The sequence below is a fragment of the Lolium perenne genome, chromosome 7 (genome assembly GCF_019359855.2).
Source record: "Lolium perenne isolate Kyuss_39 chromosome 7, Kyuss_2.0, whole genome shotgun sequence".
In the NCBI taxonomy this organism is placed as follows: Eukaryota; Viridiplantae; Streptophyta; class Magnoliopsida; order Poales; family Poaceae; genus Lolium; species Lolium perenne.
The window spans coordinates 52625477-52641586 of NC_067250.2; the positions used below are offsets into that span (position 1 = coordinate 52625477).

The window sequence follows — 16110 nt, forward strand, 5'->3', positions numbered from 1 at the left end:
GTTCCCAGGTCCTACCATGTTGATGCTGAACGAGGATCCTGGCTGGCAACCTTCAGGGTAAGTGCACTCTACCATGTTAACGGCGGGGAAGGGCTGGGTGTCGACCTTCATGGCGTATTGGTTGAAAATTAGACGCCCTTTTTCTATCGCCGCTTGGATGTGCTGACGCCATACCCTGCAGTCGTTGGTGGCATGGGAGAGCGAGTTGTGCCATTTGCAGTATGGCTTTCCGTTCAGCTCTTGCACCGTGGGGAATTTGAGACCTTCAGGAATCGTCAACTGCTTCTCCTTGAGCAGGAGGTCGAAGATTTGCTCAGTCTTGGTCACGTCAAAATCAAATCCCCTGGGCGGGCCTGGTGGCTTTACCCATTTGCAGGATACGGGGGTTCCTCCCCGAGTCCATTCAGCCACTGCTACCTCTTGGTCTCCCGCAGGAACTTCGTCTTCCTCTGCATCGACCAGGACTACTGCACGCTTGAACTTGTCTTGGTACAGGTCCGGGTGGCGCTGTTCATATGCCGATAGTTTCTGAACCATGTGAGCCAGTGAGGGATAATCTGCTTGGGAGGCCATGTCCTTGAGCTGTGTTGCAAGGCCTGCTACTGCCAACTCGACTGCTTCTTTTTCAGTTATACGAACCGAATAACATCGGTTCCTAAGATTCCTGAAGCGCTGGATGTATTCTGTCACAGTTTCTCCGCGCTTCTGACGTAGTTGTGCTAGATCGGCAATGCCAGACTCGGAAGCCTCTGAATGGTACTGCATATGGAACTGCTTCTTCCAATCGCTTCCAAGTCCGGATGGAGTCTGGTGGCAAAGAGGTGTACCATCCGAAAGCCGATCCCGTGAGGGACTGTGAGAAGAGCCTCACGCGTAGTTGATCCGACACTGAAGCCGGTCCTAGTTGCGCCAAATATCGGCCCACGTGCTCGATGGAGCTGGAACCATCTGATCCACTGAATTTGGAGAAGTCAGGGAGCCGATATTTAGGTGGTAGCGGGATCATCTCGTAGTCGTCGGGGTACGGCTTGGAATAGCCGATGGCCCTTCTTTTCGGCACCATGCCGAACTAGTCTCTCAGTATGGTACTGATCTGATCCGCTGTGCTGGCTGCAGGAGTTGAATTCTGAAGATTCGCCGGGGTGGCGTACTTAGCCAGCCATGTTTGCTTCTCCAGCTCTGAGCCAACTGCAGGAGCCGAGCTCTGGAGGTTCGTCGGGGTGGCATACTTAGTTAGCCACGTCTGCTTCTCAAGCTCTGTCGCTGACGTCCCTCCTGTTTTCCCAGAAGTCCCTGATGTTGTGGCCTGGTTTGTGAGTGCCCAGTTGCCACAGTCTGGCACATACGTGCACGTGTACCCGTGAGGGACCTCCTTAGGCGCCTCGGGCAAGAACTGGTAGTCACTAGGGTCACCACCGATCTTGCAGACGACGAATGCCGGTGTAGCCGGCACTTCTGGTGCTGCCAACGCATATGGCAGCGGTGGACGGGACTGGAGTGGCAACTCTCCTTGATGCGTCCCGAGAGCTGGTCCTGACGGCGAGTACTGGTGCCTCATGATCTCCTGGATCACGCGAAGAGCGACACGCTCCAACGTGTTGACCAGGTTCTCAGAGTGGCGGTGTAGCGAGTGAGCCACCAAGTAGTTGATCTCCTGCCGCAGGGACCTGGTGCGTTCTTCCGACGGGGCAGAGAGGTCTATCCCATCCAGTGCACCATTAGGCGAGAACCCCTTCCACCTGATGCCATGTGAACGGGTTCTGTGGAAAGAGCCGATGAGGTCGGCTTCGAGGATGACTTTGATCTCGTCATACTTCTTCTTGAGCTCGTCCGTCAGATCCTCGTACGTGACTGGCGTGCCGTCCGCCATCTCAGATGTAGATGGCGATGTGGTTGATGTAGAAGCTTGTCCCACCGGGCGTGCCAGAATGTGTTATCGTCAGAAACCCACCGGCGGGCAGCGACGGGCAACACCGTAGAGCCGGGAACAACCTAGAGCTGCGGCTGGCTGAGGTCCCTCCGAGCGACGGCCCGCAAAGCGTTCTGGTCACACGTCCGATGCTGATGCAAGGGCGTGCCACCTGACCTATACCTGGTCAGGAAGGTGATGGAGATGCCTCGCTTAGTTTCCTGCATGGCATACACGTAAACATTAAATACGAGCCTCGATCGGCTCTCAGGTTATCCTGTGAATCGGCTCAGGGAGCCGATCCACCCATGATTCGTACGAGGTGCACGAATATATGGTGGTCCTGCTTGATCAAGATAAAGCTAATGAGATCTACGACGATTTAGGGTTTTCACCGCATAATCGGATCATCCTACTCACGGTTGGGCCTCGCGGCCTCGCACGGTGATCGTAAGCCGATCCTAAACAAGGCCTAAAAACCAACACAAGGTTGATCCCCGGAACATCCTGTTTAGGGCCAGCGAACGACACCCTACGTGCCGCTGGATCCTCCACCCCTTTGTAAGGCCTAACTATTGCAGATATTAAACTAATCCTTGTAGAACAAGGAGCAATCGTAACGGATCAGATCTACTAAATAATGATCAAGCGGGGTGCCGCCCCCACACCTAAGATAGGTGTGAGGGCGGCTAGACATGCAAGGGTTGCACTACGATAGCATGTTACGCGAAGAACTATGCTAACCCTAACACATCTATGATAACTACGCTGCTCGCCATCAACAAGGCTTCAGTACGAGCAACGCATGAACAACGTGGAGCTTGTGCTGCCTAGATCGCAAGATGCGATCTAGGCAGCATGTTGCTTACCGGTAGAAACCCTCGAGACGAAGGAGTTGGCGATGCGCCGAGATTGATTTGTTGGTTGAACGTTGGTTGTTGTTTATTCCATAAACCCTAGATACATATTTATAGTCCAGGGGACTTTTCTAACGTGGGAATAATCCCCACCGTGCACGATATAAACTCTAACTTTTAACCTAAGATACATTCTACTATAATTAAAGATACACGGGCAGTCTAGCCCAAACTCTTCGTGCAAGGCCGCTTCAGAGATCTTCCACACGTAATCTTCCAAGCCCATCTCTCTTACGGCCCACCTCCTGATTTGGCCAAAATCTGGTGATAACAAAGTTTCTTAAATGATTTGCACTGAAAGAATAAAAAATAAAAGTTATTGTTGTCATGTGTAAATAATTATTTAATTAGCTAGATTACAACGAAAACCATACAATTCTTTGAGTAGAAGCCATCTGAGCTTCAGTCAACTCCAGCGAGCTAGACACTCTAAATTTCCTGAAATGGAAGTCAACTAAGATAACCCACCAATGGTTGTAATCGCAACAAGTAATGTAGACCTGTTTGAAATTAAACAATCACACGAGAAATAAGAAAGCATCCACGATACTTGTAGTAGAAAAAATATAAGCGCCAAACAAAACATGACAAACATGCCTCTTCCCTATCCAAACTATAGTACTTCAGATCATGTTCAGCAAAGCTTGCAGCAAGATGAATAGGGTCCGCCTCATCCACATCAAGAATATGCTGGAAAAAACAACAAGAAGATGTTTAAAAAACTAAATGCTAAAAACATTTAGTTAAAAAATAAATAAATCTAAAACATATACACATGACGTACCGCCAAAGAGCTCGGAATAAATAAGAAATCAAGACCATCATCAACGCACTTAAGAAAAACATCCATAACAGAAGGATCCATGAAACCACCACCCTTCATAGCAAGGTAGAAACTATGCCAGCTGACAGACTTACCACCAACTTCAAGTATTTTCTCGGAACTACAATTGTTAAAAACAACAAGAATAAACATCCGTATATACAAAAAATAGATGAAAAATTGATGGAAAATTGAATTCCAATGGTTACCCTTCAATGTAATTCCTAGGAGCCTCAAGTACATCAGCAAACAACATTCTATGCAAAGCAGTTACACGGACATCCTCTTCCCCACTTAGCTCCTTAAGCTCAAGACAATCATCAGAATCGGTGTCTGCATAGGCATCATACTTCTGGGCCATAGAACTATCTCCAACAACATTTTCAGTTTCAGGCTCCTTTCCCTTGCATGTACATGGCCCCGAACACTCAAGATAACAATCCTCAAGACAATAATCAGAATCAGTGTCTGCATTGCCATCACCCTTCTGTGCCACAGAACTACCTCCAACAACATTTTCAGTTTCAGGCTCCTTTCTCTTGCAAGCACATGGCTGCTTCTTCAACTCAATTGACAAAATAGAAACCATATGACGCATCTGATCAGCAAGACCACGTCCCGTTCTTATCATCGACGAAATGAAGATAGTCTTCCACATTTCTTTCAGCTTAGAACGTAACTGTAAATAAAAAACACAATTAAGAATGCAATTTACAATAACACAATAATTAAAAATCAAAAGACATAATAAAAAACCTTACATTATTATGCATTTCACCAGGAAACATATCTGAGATGTGACGATCGACTGCTTCATGAAGATGGTCAGGAATATCAGCACGAGAGTGAAAACCTGGATCTGCCATCTTTTCCAACCTGAATAAGCACTGGAGAACACTAAAATTAGTTCAGGTACAATGTGTGCAGCTTATCACTTTCGAAACTAGAAAAAACAGGACAACAAAAAAGATTACAATAGAAACCACCTTTGTCGTCGCAATTGCATATCTTCAGTACACATCTAAAACGATACGCGCCTCTGGCGCAAATACATCGACAACCAAACAAACCAAAAGAAACCAACATAATTTACACGCATGCACTGGCGAAGACGTGTAACAGAGCAGCACCTTTGCTGCCGCTAAACTCTACAACAAATAGACCAAGGGAAACTAGACAAAAAAACAACCAGGTAAACACTAGCACAACCGAAAACTCTAGAAAAGAAACAAATTGTACAAGTTTAGACTGCACGGCGCCGACAACATACCTTCCAAAACAGACAAATATGAATTTACCAGTGCACAATTATAATATAAGTCTGTGCACAAGTACAAGTACAAGAGATATAGGTGCACAAGTACAAGAGATATAGGTGCACAAGTACAAAAGATATAGGTGCACAAGTACAAGAGATATAGGTGCAGAAGTATAAGAGATATATGTGTACAAGTACAAGAGATATAGGTGCACAAGTATAAGAGATATAGGTGCACAAGTACAAGAGATATATGTGCACAAGTACAAAAGATATAGGTGCACAAGTACAAGAGATATAGGTGCACAAGTACAATAGACTAAGCTACGCAAGTACAGAACAAATTGCCACACGAGTACCAAGCACAAACACGAACAAGTACCAGACACAAAGGACAGCAAGTACCAGACAGAAACGGGTGGACACACAGAAGTACAAAACCATCTTATGAACAAGCACTGGACAAACCCTAGAACTAGTTCAGGTACGATGTGTGATAAAACTAGACCAAACAATCAAAAACTCTAGAAAATACACAAATAGAAACCACAAGAACCACCAGAGTCGTCGAATTTGCATGTCAACACGACACGGGAAACTCAGCGGCTCCTCCAGAGCGGGTAAATCAACAAGAAAAAAGACCAAGAAACCCTAAATAATAAGATGCATGTCATCACAAAATGTGGAATTATGCGGCTACTCACAAAGGCAAACCCTAACTAATGTTCCTCAGAAGGTGTGTAACCAAGAAGCGGCGGAAGAAATCGATGAAAAAAGCACGACTTTACTGAGAGAAAACGCATCTGCATCCGACTTCCGCATATTTTCCATTTGAAAGTGCTACCTCCCTCCCATTAATTCCCCAGAAAACTCACAGCCCGGAAATACAAAGGGAAAAAACTGATTCGATCTAATCGAATCAAAGGGAAAACCAAGATCTTATAAACCCTAAGCAGGCAGAAAAACGCGACAGCGCTTACCACTGGAGCAGGAAAAACGTCGGCCGACGATGAGTTGCGAGACGTTCTCGACAGCAACGGAGGAGAAGGGAAAATAGCAGCGCCGCCGACGAGACGACCAGCCGAAGGAACCAGAACCCAAGAACTTCCCAGACGACAGAAGAAGAATAAGGGAAAAAACGGAGATAAAGCCACACGCGAAACGGGTCCCCGTAAACCCGTTAAGTGCGAAGCGGACCCGTTACGAGAAGTGGACGGTTCGCAAAATCACCAGAAAGCAACACGTGTCGAGCGCGGACGCAGTCCACCGACAAATTCCGTGCCCCCACGTTCAACCACGTGTCGCGCGCGGAGAAAGTGTCTTCCCTTCTCAGAGGTCGGCCTTTTTCTAGAGTTTTCGGCTGATTTCTGGTTCGAATGATGGTACAAAAACAACGGTTTGCATACTGGATTACTGGCGTACAGAAACATCAATTTTTTCTTCCCTTGCCCTGTTTCTTTGCTTGTTCAGTTATTATTTCGTTCGTCAAAAGAAAAAATTCTGTTTTTGTTTCTCGTTGGCTCACCATCTGGTTGCATACATTCAGGAAATAAGTATTAAAGACTGAATAATTTTTTTTATTAAGTTTTTTAAAACTTGTAAGCCATAAAATTGTTTGTATGGTTAAAAAAAATTGCGACGTTTATAAAATTGTTCGCGAGATTTAAAATTGTTAGTACAATTAGAAATAAGACCGTGGGGTTGAAAAAAATATTTGTGAGCCATAAAAATGTCTATATTGATTTAAACACAAGTTTGCGAGGTTATAAAAAAATTGAGAGATTTTTTTATAATTCAAAAAACTTACGAGGGTTCAAAAATGTTCACGAGTCTTAAAAATGTTCGTACCGTTCAATTTTATTTGCGTATTTTTTTAAAAAAAATGTCCTGGTGATTCAAAACTTGTTCATACAATTCCGAAAAATCACAAGGATTAAAAAATGTTCGCGTCCTTTAGAAATGTTTGTACAATGAATTTTTTGTTTGCGAGAAAATTGTTCATGATATTTAAAAATTGTTCACGATATTCAAAAATGTGCATGGAATTCGAAAGAAATGAGGTTTTAAAAATGTTAGCAAGACTCAAAATGTTCGTACGGTTAAAGAAGTAGTTTGTGAGCTTTACATAATTGCTCACGAGATTAAGAAAAATTCATATAATTAAAAAATAAATTAGTGAGGTATCAAAAATGTTTGCGAGCCTTAAACATATTCATACGGTTCAAACAATTGTTTGTGAGGTAAAAAAAATGTTCACAAGATCCAAAAATGTTCGTAATATTAATAAAAAACACAAGATTTCGAAAATTTTCACATCTTGCGAGGTTGTGAATTGTTCGCTGATTCACAAATGTTCGTACACTTCCAAAAAATTGCAAGTTTTCAAAAATGTTCATGATCCTTAAAAATGTTCCTACGATTAAAAAGTTTGTTCACGTTGTTTTAAACGAGGCTCAAAATAAGTTTTGCATATTTCAGAAAATTGCTCTCGAGTTTTAAAAAGTGTTCATATGAAAAAAAATTCAGGCAGTATAAATAATTTTTCACGGGATTAGAAAAAACATTCACACATTACACAAAATAACAATTCATATTATCTCATAAAAGAAGCAGAAAAGGTAAAAATAGGAAAACAAACAAGAAAACATGAGCAAAAACGGAAAAACATTAAAGCACGTGTTAAGCTTATTAACCTTGTTCAACTAGGTGCTAGTATGGTACGGCCGTGTCACTTTTATTCAATCAATTATATAACCAAAGGTACTACAGGATCTACTGATCACAGTACGTTCATGCATCTACTCCAGCTAAGCTAGTTCCTGGTCGGCATCTCTTCCCGTCAAACATGCACCTACCGGAACCACCTCCTGATCCGGCAGCTTGATGAACCGGAGGAAACAAATGGGCCAGGCCCAGAACCGGAAGGATACACGGAAAGGTGGTACGTGTAGGTACGCTAACGAACGCAATAAGCCTTAAATAGGATTCACCCTCCCAGCCGGCCCGCAGATAGCTTTTCTCTTATACATATGGGCTATAGGCTTTCGTTCCAGCGATCAATAAGCCCATTAGTCCCTTTTTAAAAGAAACTAGTCAGCCCATATATCTTAGACTTACTTTATTCCGAATTCACCAGACTCTCTATTAGCTTGTGCGCTTTATAAAGTGTACATGGACATCGCGCTCGCTCATTTCTGACGCAAAGACCCAGGATCGAATTCCGTCACACAAAGCTCGATTTTGGCCGAAGCTTGCATACTCCAAACAAGCATTACACTCTTTAGAATCTCCCTCTTTTTTTCCAAAGAAGGAACGTTCCTCTCTCTATAGATGTAAGAGCATCTCTAGCAGAGCCCGTATAAAGTCGAACTGAAAAGACAGAGTTCGGTCTTACGAATTTTTCCGTTTCGACGTTTTTAGTCGCCACGCAGAATAGAAACCGAAAACGAGAACTGAAAAACGGAAATCAAAAGTCGCGAATTTTTTTGCTGCGATGATCCATGCGAAACAAAACGAAATCTTGCTCCCATCGAGCTACATTCGAACATAATTTACAATTGTAATCAAAATACTTAACTAAACCTAATTCACCGCGCTAATTTGACCATAAAAACTAAGAAATTCGCCCCGGGATTGTCACCGGGCTGTGCTAGCGGCGGAGGAGGGTTTTTTTGGCTCGTCGGCGACGCCTATACGAGGACTAGCGCGGCCACCTCGAACGTTGCCGCCACCGACGAGCTCCCGGAGGTGAGAGGCGGCCTGTCTTCCTCGTCGTCGTCGTTGTCGTCGCCGCGCGGCCGAAGAGCCGGCAGCGGTGGGCCGACGCGTCGGCTTCCCCCTCGCGCGTCTCCGAGCGTGCAGGCCGGCGTGCGAACCTACGCGGCCACTTGCGGACTGCCCGCTTCCAAGCTCCGTCGGAGCGCGCCCGCCTCGCGCGGTCCGCCTCCGACCGCACACCCGGCGGACGCGGTGGCGACTTTCCGCCGCCGATTCGGCCCCCTCCCCTACCGGCGCGTCTTAAGCGCCCCATTCCGGTGGGAGGGGTGGTGGTGGCGGATTGGAGAAGCCGGCGACGGTGAACTAATTTGTCGCCGAAGGTGGAGCGGCGACGCGGCGGCGGAGGAGTAGGGTTTTGGAACCCAACTCGCCCCCGCGCCCTGTATAAATACAGGGCGACCGTCCAGTTTCTCGGGCCGCCGAACTCATTTTACGGGTCAGGCCACGAGTTCGGAATCCGTTCTGGGCCTCTTTTGGCCTGAACCCATATTCTTGCTAGAATTTTTCGGTTTCGGCCCCTTTTTCAGTCACTGTTAGAGTTGCTCTAATCTTACTTGTGAAATTTGCACTCGTGTTACCCATGAGGTGTTGTGGGGGCCATCTGAGTACTATGGGCGGGCCCATGACTTTGTCAATGGTATTCAAAATGAAAAAAAAGTACAAAGAAAAGTAAAAAACTAGTGAGAAAACCAGAGTTTGAACTCAGAATCTGAAACTGCTAAAACAAAGTTCACTTGCTCTAGCAAACAATTTGACAGCTATACCATATGATTTGAAAAAATTGACGAAAACTTTTGGGTATTCACATGCATACTCGCCATTAATACACTTAGACCTGCCCATGCTAAGTACGCCATGCCAACGGAACAAATGTTACTTTCAGGAAAGTATTACAAGAGGTGTGCCCACTACAACTAAAATTGAAGGGATAAGTTAGCCCACGAAGAGGTATCGGGAGATCCTGGCCATCCACATAGAACCAAACTTTGCAAAGAGAGGACACTGAAGCAAACAAATCATATGTATTCCATGTGTAACTGAAAAATCTCGGTTGCTATTACAATCCCATGTAAAACTCTCACGTGCACGAACGAAGTTCAACGGCCACGGAGTCTACCAGGTTCCAAGTTAATTCTCGGTTGATCAAGAACTAGCAAAACCAGCAGAAGAAACGCTTTTGGTACTCGGATTGAGAGAAAACTATTTCCAAATCAACATTAATTAAGAACTTTTCGATCCAATAATAGAGAATAGTGCAAGTACTCTATTTCTCGGATGGTATGAAGCCCCATTGAGAAATAACTAATTCTATCTTGACGGAGAAATACACAAATAGTTACCTTCACAAAGAATAGAAACAAATGGAGATATTGGAAAAAGATCCAGTTGACAGAATTGGCGAGTGGAATTTAGCAATCTGGTCACCTGTGCACTAGAAGCTCCGAGACATGTGAGTGTGGATTCCAAGGAGAGAACCTCGTCCAAGTATCTAGCGTCTCTCTCACCTTGCTCCGCAAGCACTTCATCACCTCGATGCCCTATTTAAGCCTCTTGGCGTGATGAATCCTAGTATTGCACACTAATATTAGCCACATACACTGGAAGTAAACAAAAGCTCTCTGTCAAGGGGGATGAACCGGACCATGTCGACCAAGGAGGGGATGGCCACCGCCGACGAAGAGATAACAGACATTATCGTCCAGAGGGTGCCATACTGGGACCCGCCGGCAGTGAAGCCGCTGGAGACGAGCGAGCTGGTCGAATGGTCCCTCTACCGCGCTTTGATCGGCGAGTTCACGGCCTCGCTCATCCTCGTCTACGTGAGCATCGCCACCGTCATCGGGTACAAATTCCAGTCATCGGGCGCCGACGAGAGGTGCACCGGCGTCGGGTACCTCGGCGTCGCCTGGTCCTTCGGCGCCACCGTCTCCGTCCTCGTCTACTCCACTAGCGGTGTATCGGGCGGTCACATAAACCCAGCGGTGTCGTTCGCTCTGTTCGTGGCCGGGAAGGTGTCGCTGGTGCGCGCCGTGCTGTACGTGGCGGCGCAGTGCCTCGGCGCCATCTGCGGCGTGGGCGTCGTCAAGGGGATCATGAAGCACCCCTACGACTCCTTCGGTGGCGGCGCCAACTCGGTGACCGAGGGCTACTCGCTTGGGGCGGCACTCGGCGCCGAGACCTTTGGCACCTTCGTCCTCGTCTACACCGTCTTCTCCGCCACCGATCCGAAACGCACGGCCCGCGACGCCTTCGTCCCGGTACGTGCGCGCGTCGTCGGTGATCGATGTCTCGCAACCTCTCTGACCTGCATATGATTTATTTGTTCTTGCAGCTGGTGGCGGCGCTGCCGATCGGTTTGGCGGTGTTCGTGGTGCACCTGGCGACCATACCGATCACCGGCACGGGCATCAACCCGGCGAGGAGCCTGGGCGCCGCCGTACTGTACAACCAACACAAAACCTGGAAGCAGCACGTGAGATCCATGCAGCACTACTTTAACGTACGCACATAACGTAGTCATTGTTCCGATGGGGATTAAGGCCCGTTTCGTGTTTTCGATTTGCAGTGGATCTTCTGGGTCGGGCCCTTCACCGGCGCGGCCTTGGCGGCGTTCTACCACAAGATCGTGCTGCGCGACATTGCCGTAGTCAAGGAAGCGCTACGGGGCTCGTTTAAGAGGACCAGCTCGACCGCTTGAAGATCGAGGAGATGAGACCATGTAATGAAAATCGACCGAAGTTGTTTTTTCTTTTTTTTGAATTTGGTGTGTATTACTTAAACTTGAGAGTTATGCTTACAACTGTCGTTACAATCTTTTTGAGCCGAGTCCAACACGCAGGGAGGAGTCGCGCTCAGTAATACACCCCCACTCCACACACTACGACCAAAGCAAGCTAATTCATGAGCCACTATATTACTTGTTCGATTTACTTTTTAGACTTTGTAATCAGGAAGATGAATAAGCAAATCTCTAGACTCTGACAGGATGACAAAAAATTGAGATCTGCTCGTCATGGCCGACTTTAGTTCATTCACCACTGTACTATTATCACTTTCAACAATCACAGGATTAGTTGCCATCGGGATAATAGATTTCATACCTTCCCCGACTGCTATTGCTTCTGCAGTTTTGGCTGATTGACAACAGGGAATAGTCCCCCAAGCCGACATGACCACTTTTCCTTCATAGTCTCTGAGGACAGCACCCCAAGAACCAGTATTTTCATCATGTAGATAGCTAGCGTCCACGTTTAGTTTGTGTCAACCTTCTTCAGGTCTTGTCCAAACCCGAGGTGGTTCCCTTGGGTGTTTTGGCAGCCCATCACCCATAGGAATCATAGGCTTCTTACCTTTATAATCCTGCTCAAGTTCTGGATCTTTTATCTGCAAAAACATAGATAAGTAAGATTGAATGTAGTTGGTTGATTGTTCCACGCTGCATTTTCCATCTCCGAAAATTGAGTTATTTCTCATATGCCAAGCCCGCCACCAAAGAAATAGAAGTTTCGCTTTCATGTCATCAGTGCACTGATTTAGGAGAATAATCACCCAGTCTTCTCCCATGTATTTGAATTTTTCTTCGGGTGGTAAAGCCCAGATTTCTCGCATGTAGTGTCTTAGTGCCCTTGCTTTTGTACAGGACACCATTGCATGGTGAACCGTTTGCGGCTCCATGCCGCATAGTGTGCATGTGGGCATAACTTCCATTTTCCTCCGGCAGCGATGAACCTGAACACCAAGCGCATTCGATGCAAGCTTCCAGCCAAAAGTTTTAATCTTTGGCGGTACATTTGCTTTCCAGATCATTTCCCACATAGATCTTTCTCCCTCTGGTATTTTACTGGTTGATGTTTGCCTTTCTCTCTGTTGAAGTTGCATACCCAATCTATATGCACTCCGAACGGAAAACATACCTGTTTTTTTGTGAGCCCATGCAATGAAATCATCTCTTGGGTTTGCGGGAATAGGGATCTGCATTACTTCATCTGCATCTGGGGGATATAGAAGTGATCTGACGGTTGCTTCATCCCAAGTTCTTGTGGTTGGGTTTATTAGATCAGAGACCAATCGTAGATTGTTTGTTTTGTTCAAAACTTTATGGTTACCTCTAGGGAGCCAGTTGTCGCGCCATATTCTTATCTTCGTGCCTGTGCCAATCCTCCAAATGATGCCTTTTTTTAGTAGCTCCAAACCATGAGTTATTCCTTGCCAACATGGAGAAACATTATGACCAAAAACAGTGTTGGTGAGATCACCTGCGGGATAGTATTTTGCTTTGAGTAATCTTGCGCAGAGGCTTTCCGGATATGCAAGAATTATCCAGGCTTGTCTAGCAAGTAATGCTTGGTTGAAGACTCTCATATCTCGAAAACCAATTCCACCATGGCTTTTGGGCATCGTCATCTTGTCCCATGCCATCCAATGGAACTTTTTTCTATCATTTTCGTCTCCCCACAAAAAGTTCCTAATTATTGGGTTAATTATTGGTTTGCCACTACAGCCCGCGCAACACTCAGTTTTGCCACTAGAGCAGAATGGTTCTCAGTTTTGCCACTAGTATGTGTGTAACGACTCGTTCCGTGAGTCTGCCGTTTCATTCAAGTCAAACGTCCTTGACTCGGCTGTTTCAGGTGGGACCAGGTGGAGACGCGTTTGAAAAGAGGACCGTTGCTGGCCGTTTCACGTGGGACCCACAAGGTTTGACTTTGGGCAGATGGTGAAAAATGAACAAACAAAAAATGGTGCGGCTGGGACTCGAACCCAAGACCGCTATGTTTGGTAGCATGAAGGATTGCTCTGGTAACCACTGGGCAGATGGAAAGATATTGAAAAGCGAATGGAAGAAATCTAGCTATAGATAGTTCTAGTTCGTGACTTGGTTTATATTTTGGAAAAATAATCAAACAAAAAAGGGTGCATCTTTATATTTTTGCGAGGGAAAAATGGTGCATTTATCTGATTTCAAGCATTGCGTGTTTGTGATTTTTTGTTTCATATTTATATGGTATCCTACTTATATTACATCAAAGTTCATACTTGGATCCATGTTTGTGATTTCATGATTCATACACCCTTGATATATTACATCGAAATCATAGAAAACTAAGATATATGAGATGCAAATATTGGTAGCCAGATCATCACGCAAAATAACTTAGATAAATTCGATACATAAGATGCTTAGTTCCACCATTACACGGAAATAACTTAGATAGATATATAGATGGGTACCCTAGATAGATAGATAGATAGATAGATGGGTATCCTAGATAGATAAGTTGAGTGACACACGACTTGACATGACTCAACACAGAACCACATACGTAAAGCTAAAAAAACATGACGAGCTTGATGAGAGAACACATCTTGGCCGCACCACCTGCCGCACCACCTGCGCCGCACCACCGTCTTCACTTGTCGTACGGGAGGCAGTGCATAGGTTTCCCGGAGAAGAAGATGGCGTCGCAATCGGTGAAGACGTTGTAGGTGGTGAAGAAGATTGACTCGCAGCCGCACCAGAAGACCTCACCGAGGAGGGCGTACGCGTCAAATCGGTTGGCGAAGGTGACCGTGAGCAGCTTGAGGGCGACGCCTTCACGAGACTCGTTGACGTAGTACATGACGGGCGAGCCCGGTGGGAGGTGGGAGAAGCCCTCGTCGAGGAAGTCTCGAGTGAGCTCGACCTCGGACCTCCACCTCGACTTTGCCCACACACGGAGTGTTTTCTCGACGAGGACATCCGCCGGATAGAGTAGCCTCGGTCCTGGTGCGCGGACGGCGGAAGGTCGGTCCCGTGTACTGCATCTTCGGAGAGGCAGAGAGGCTCGCTTGGGTGCGTGGTGCTTTGGAGAGGGAGAGGAAGGGAGGCTCGCTCGTTTGGTGTGTGGGAGAGGAAGAGAGGCCCCTTATAAAGAGGTTGGCTCATAATTGGGTGGTTCCTAATGAATTAACGCGTGGCTAGCCGTCTTCCAAGAATAATTAAGCGTATTGACGATGGCAAAACTGATGCCGCTGCATCGCTGCGAGAGCTGAGACGATGGCAACGCTGAGACGCTGCGTCGATGCATTAAAAGGCTAGCCAACGGCGAGTGAGGCGTGGCGCCTGCATGGCGCATGCATGGCGCATGCATCACAGGCCTAGACACGCGGGACGGCCCAACGGACCAACGGACATTTCAGTGTTCTTATAGCCCACCCTACGCGTGGAGAAAGGAACCAATCATGTTGAAGAACGAGGGTGTCCACGGATCGGCCCAGAAACCTTCTAGAAGGCTAGATCGGACGGCTGGCGTTACCGCAGTGAACGGTCCACAATGCAAAACAGAGCAACCCACGGATCGGTTCGGTTTCCTTCTAGAAGAATAGGGTTAGCTAGTCAAAGTTAGGTTTGACTAAATTTGACATGAGCATAAAAAATTCAAAAAAAATCAAAAAAATGGAAAACCTTCTCACATAGACTTCTTATGTCATATACTACCCATTCTAGTTGATAAACATGGTCTACATGCTGTTCAACAAAAAAACCATGTGTCTAATGTGATATCTCAAACACTGGGGTACAAGTTCGAGGGTGAAGACAAGTGGTTTAGGGTTTGGAACATGAAAAGTTTCAAAAACCTCACCAAAGCTTCATTTTGGAGTGAATAACAAGGATCCATGCTTAGTTTTACAATTCCATGTTTAAAACTTGATAAAATGATGGTCAAAGTTAGGTTTGACTAAATTTGACATGAGCATAAAAAATTCAAAAAAAATCAAAAAAATGGAAAACCTTCTCACATAGTCTTCTTATGTCATATACTACCCATTCTAGTTGATAAACATGGTCTACATGCTGTTCAACAAAAACACCATGTGTCTAATGTGATATCTCAAACACTGGGGTACAAGTTCGAGGGTGAAGACAAGTGGTTTAGGGTTTGGAACATGAAAAGTTTCAAAAACCTCACCAAAGCTTCATTTTGGAGTGAATAACAAGGATCCATGATTAGTTTTACAATTCCATGTTGAAAACTTGATAAAATGATAGTCAAAGTTAGGTTTGACTAAATTTGACATGAGCATAAAAAATTCAAAAAAAATCAAAAAATGGAAAACCTTCTCACATAGTCTTCTTATGTCATATACTACCCATTCTAGTTGATAAACATGGTCTACATGCTGTTCAACAAAAAAACCATGTGTCTAATGTGATATCTCAAACACTGGGGTACAAGTTCGAGGGTGAAGACAAGTGGTTTAGGGTTTGGAACATGAAAAGTTTCAAAAACCTCACCAAAGCTTCATTTTGGAGTGAATAACAAGGATCCATGCTTAGTTTTACAATTACATGTTTAAAACTTGATAAAATGATGGTCAAAGTTAGGTTTGACTAAATTTGACATGAGCATAAAAAATTCAAAAAAAATCAAAAAAATGGAAAACC

General features: G+C 45.4%; 1 protein-coding gene across 1 annotated transcript; it reads left to right on the forward strand.

The window, feature by feature from the left end:
• Positions 1-10269: 10269 nt before the first annotated feature.
• On the forward strand, positions 10270-11770 carry LOC127317524 (probable aquaporin PIP2-7). Its single transcript, XM_051348078.2, has 3 exons — positions 10270-10942; positions 11017-11157; positions 11251-11770. Exons 1-3 carry the CDS (start codon positions 10316-10318, stop codon positions 11380-11382), a joined length of 900 nt encoding a protein of 299 aa, XP_051204038.1. The 5' UTR covers positions 10270-10315; the 3' UTR covers positions 11383-11770.
• The last annotated feature ends 4340 nt before the right edge of the window (positions 11771-16110 follow it).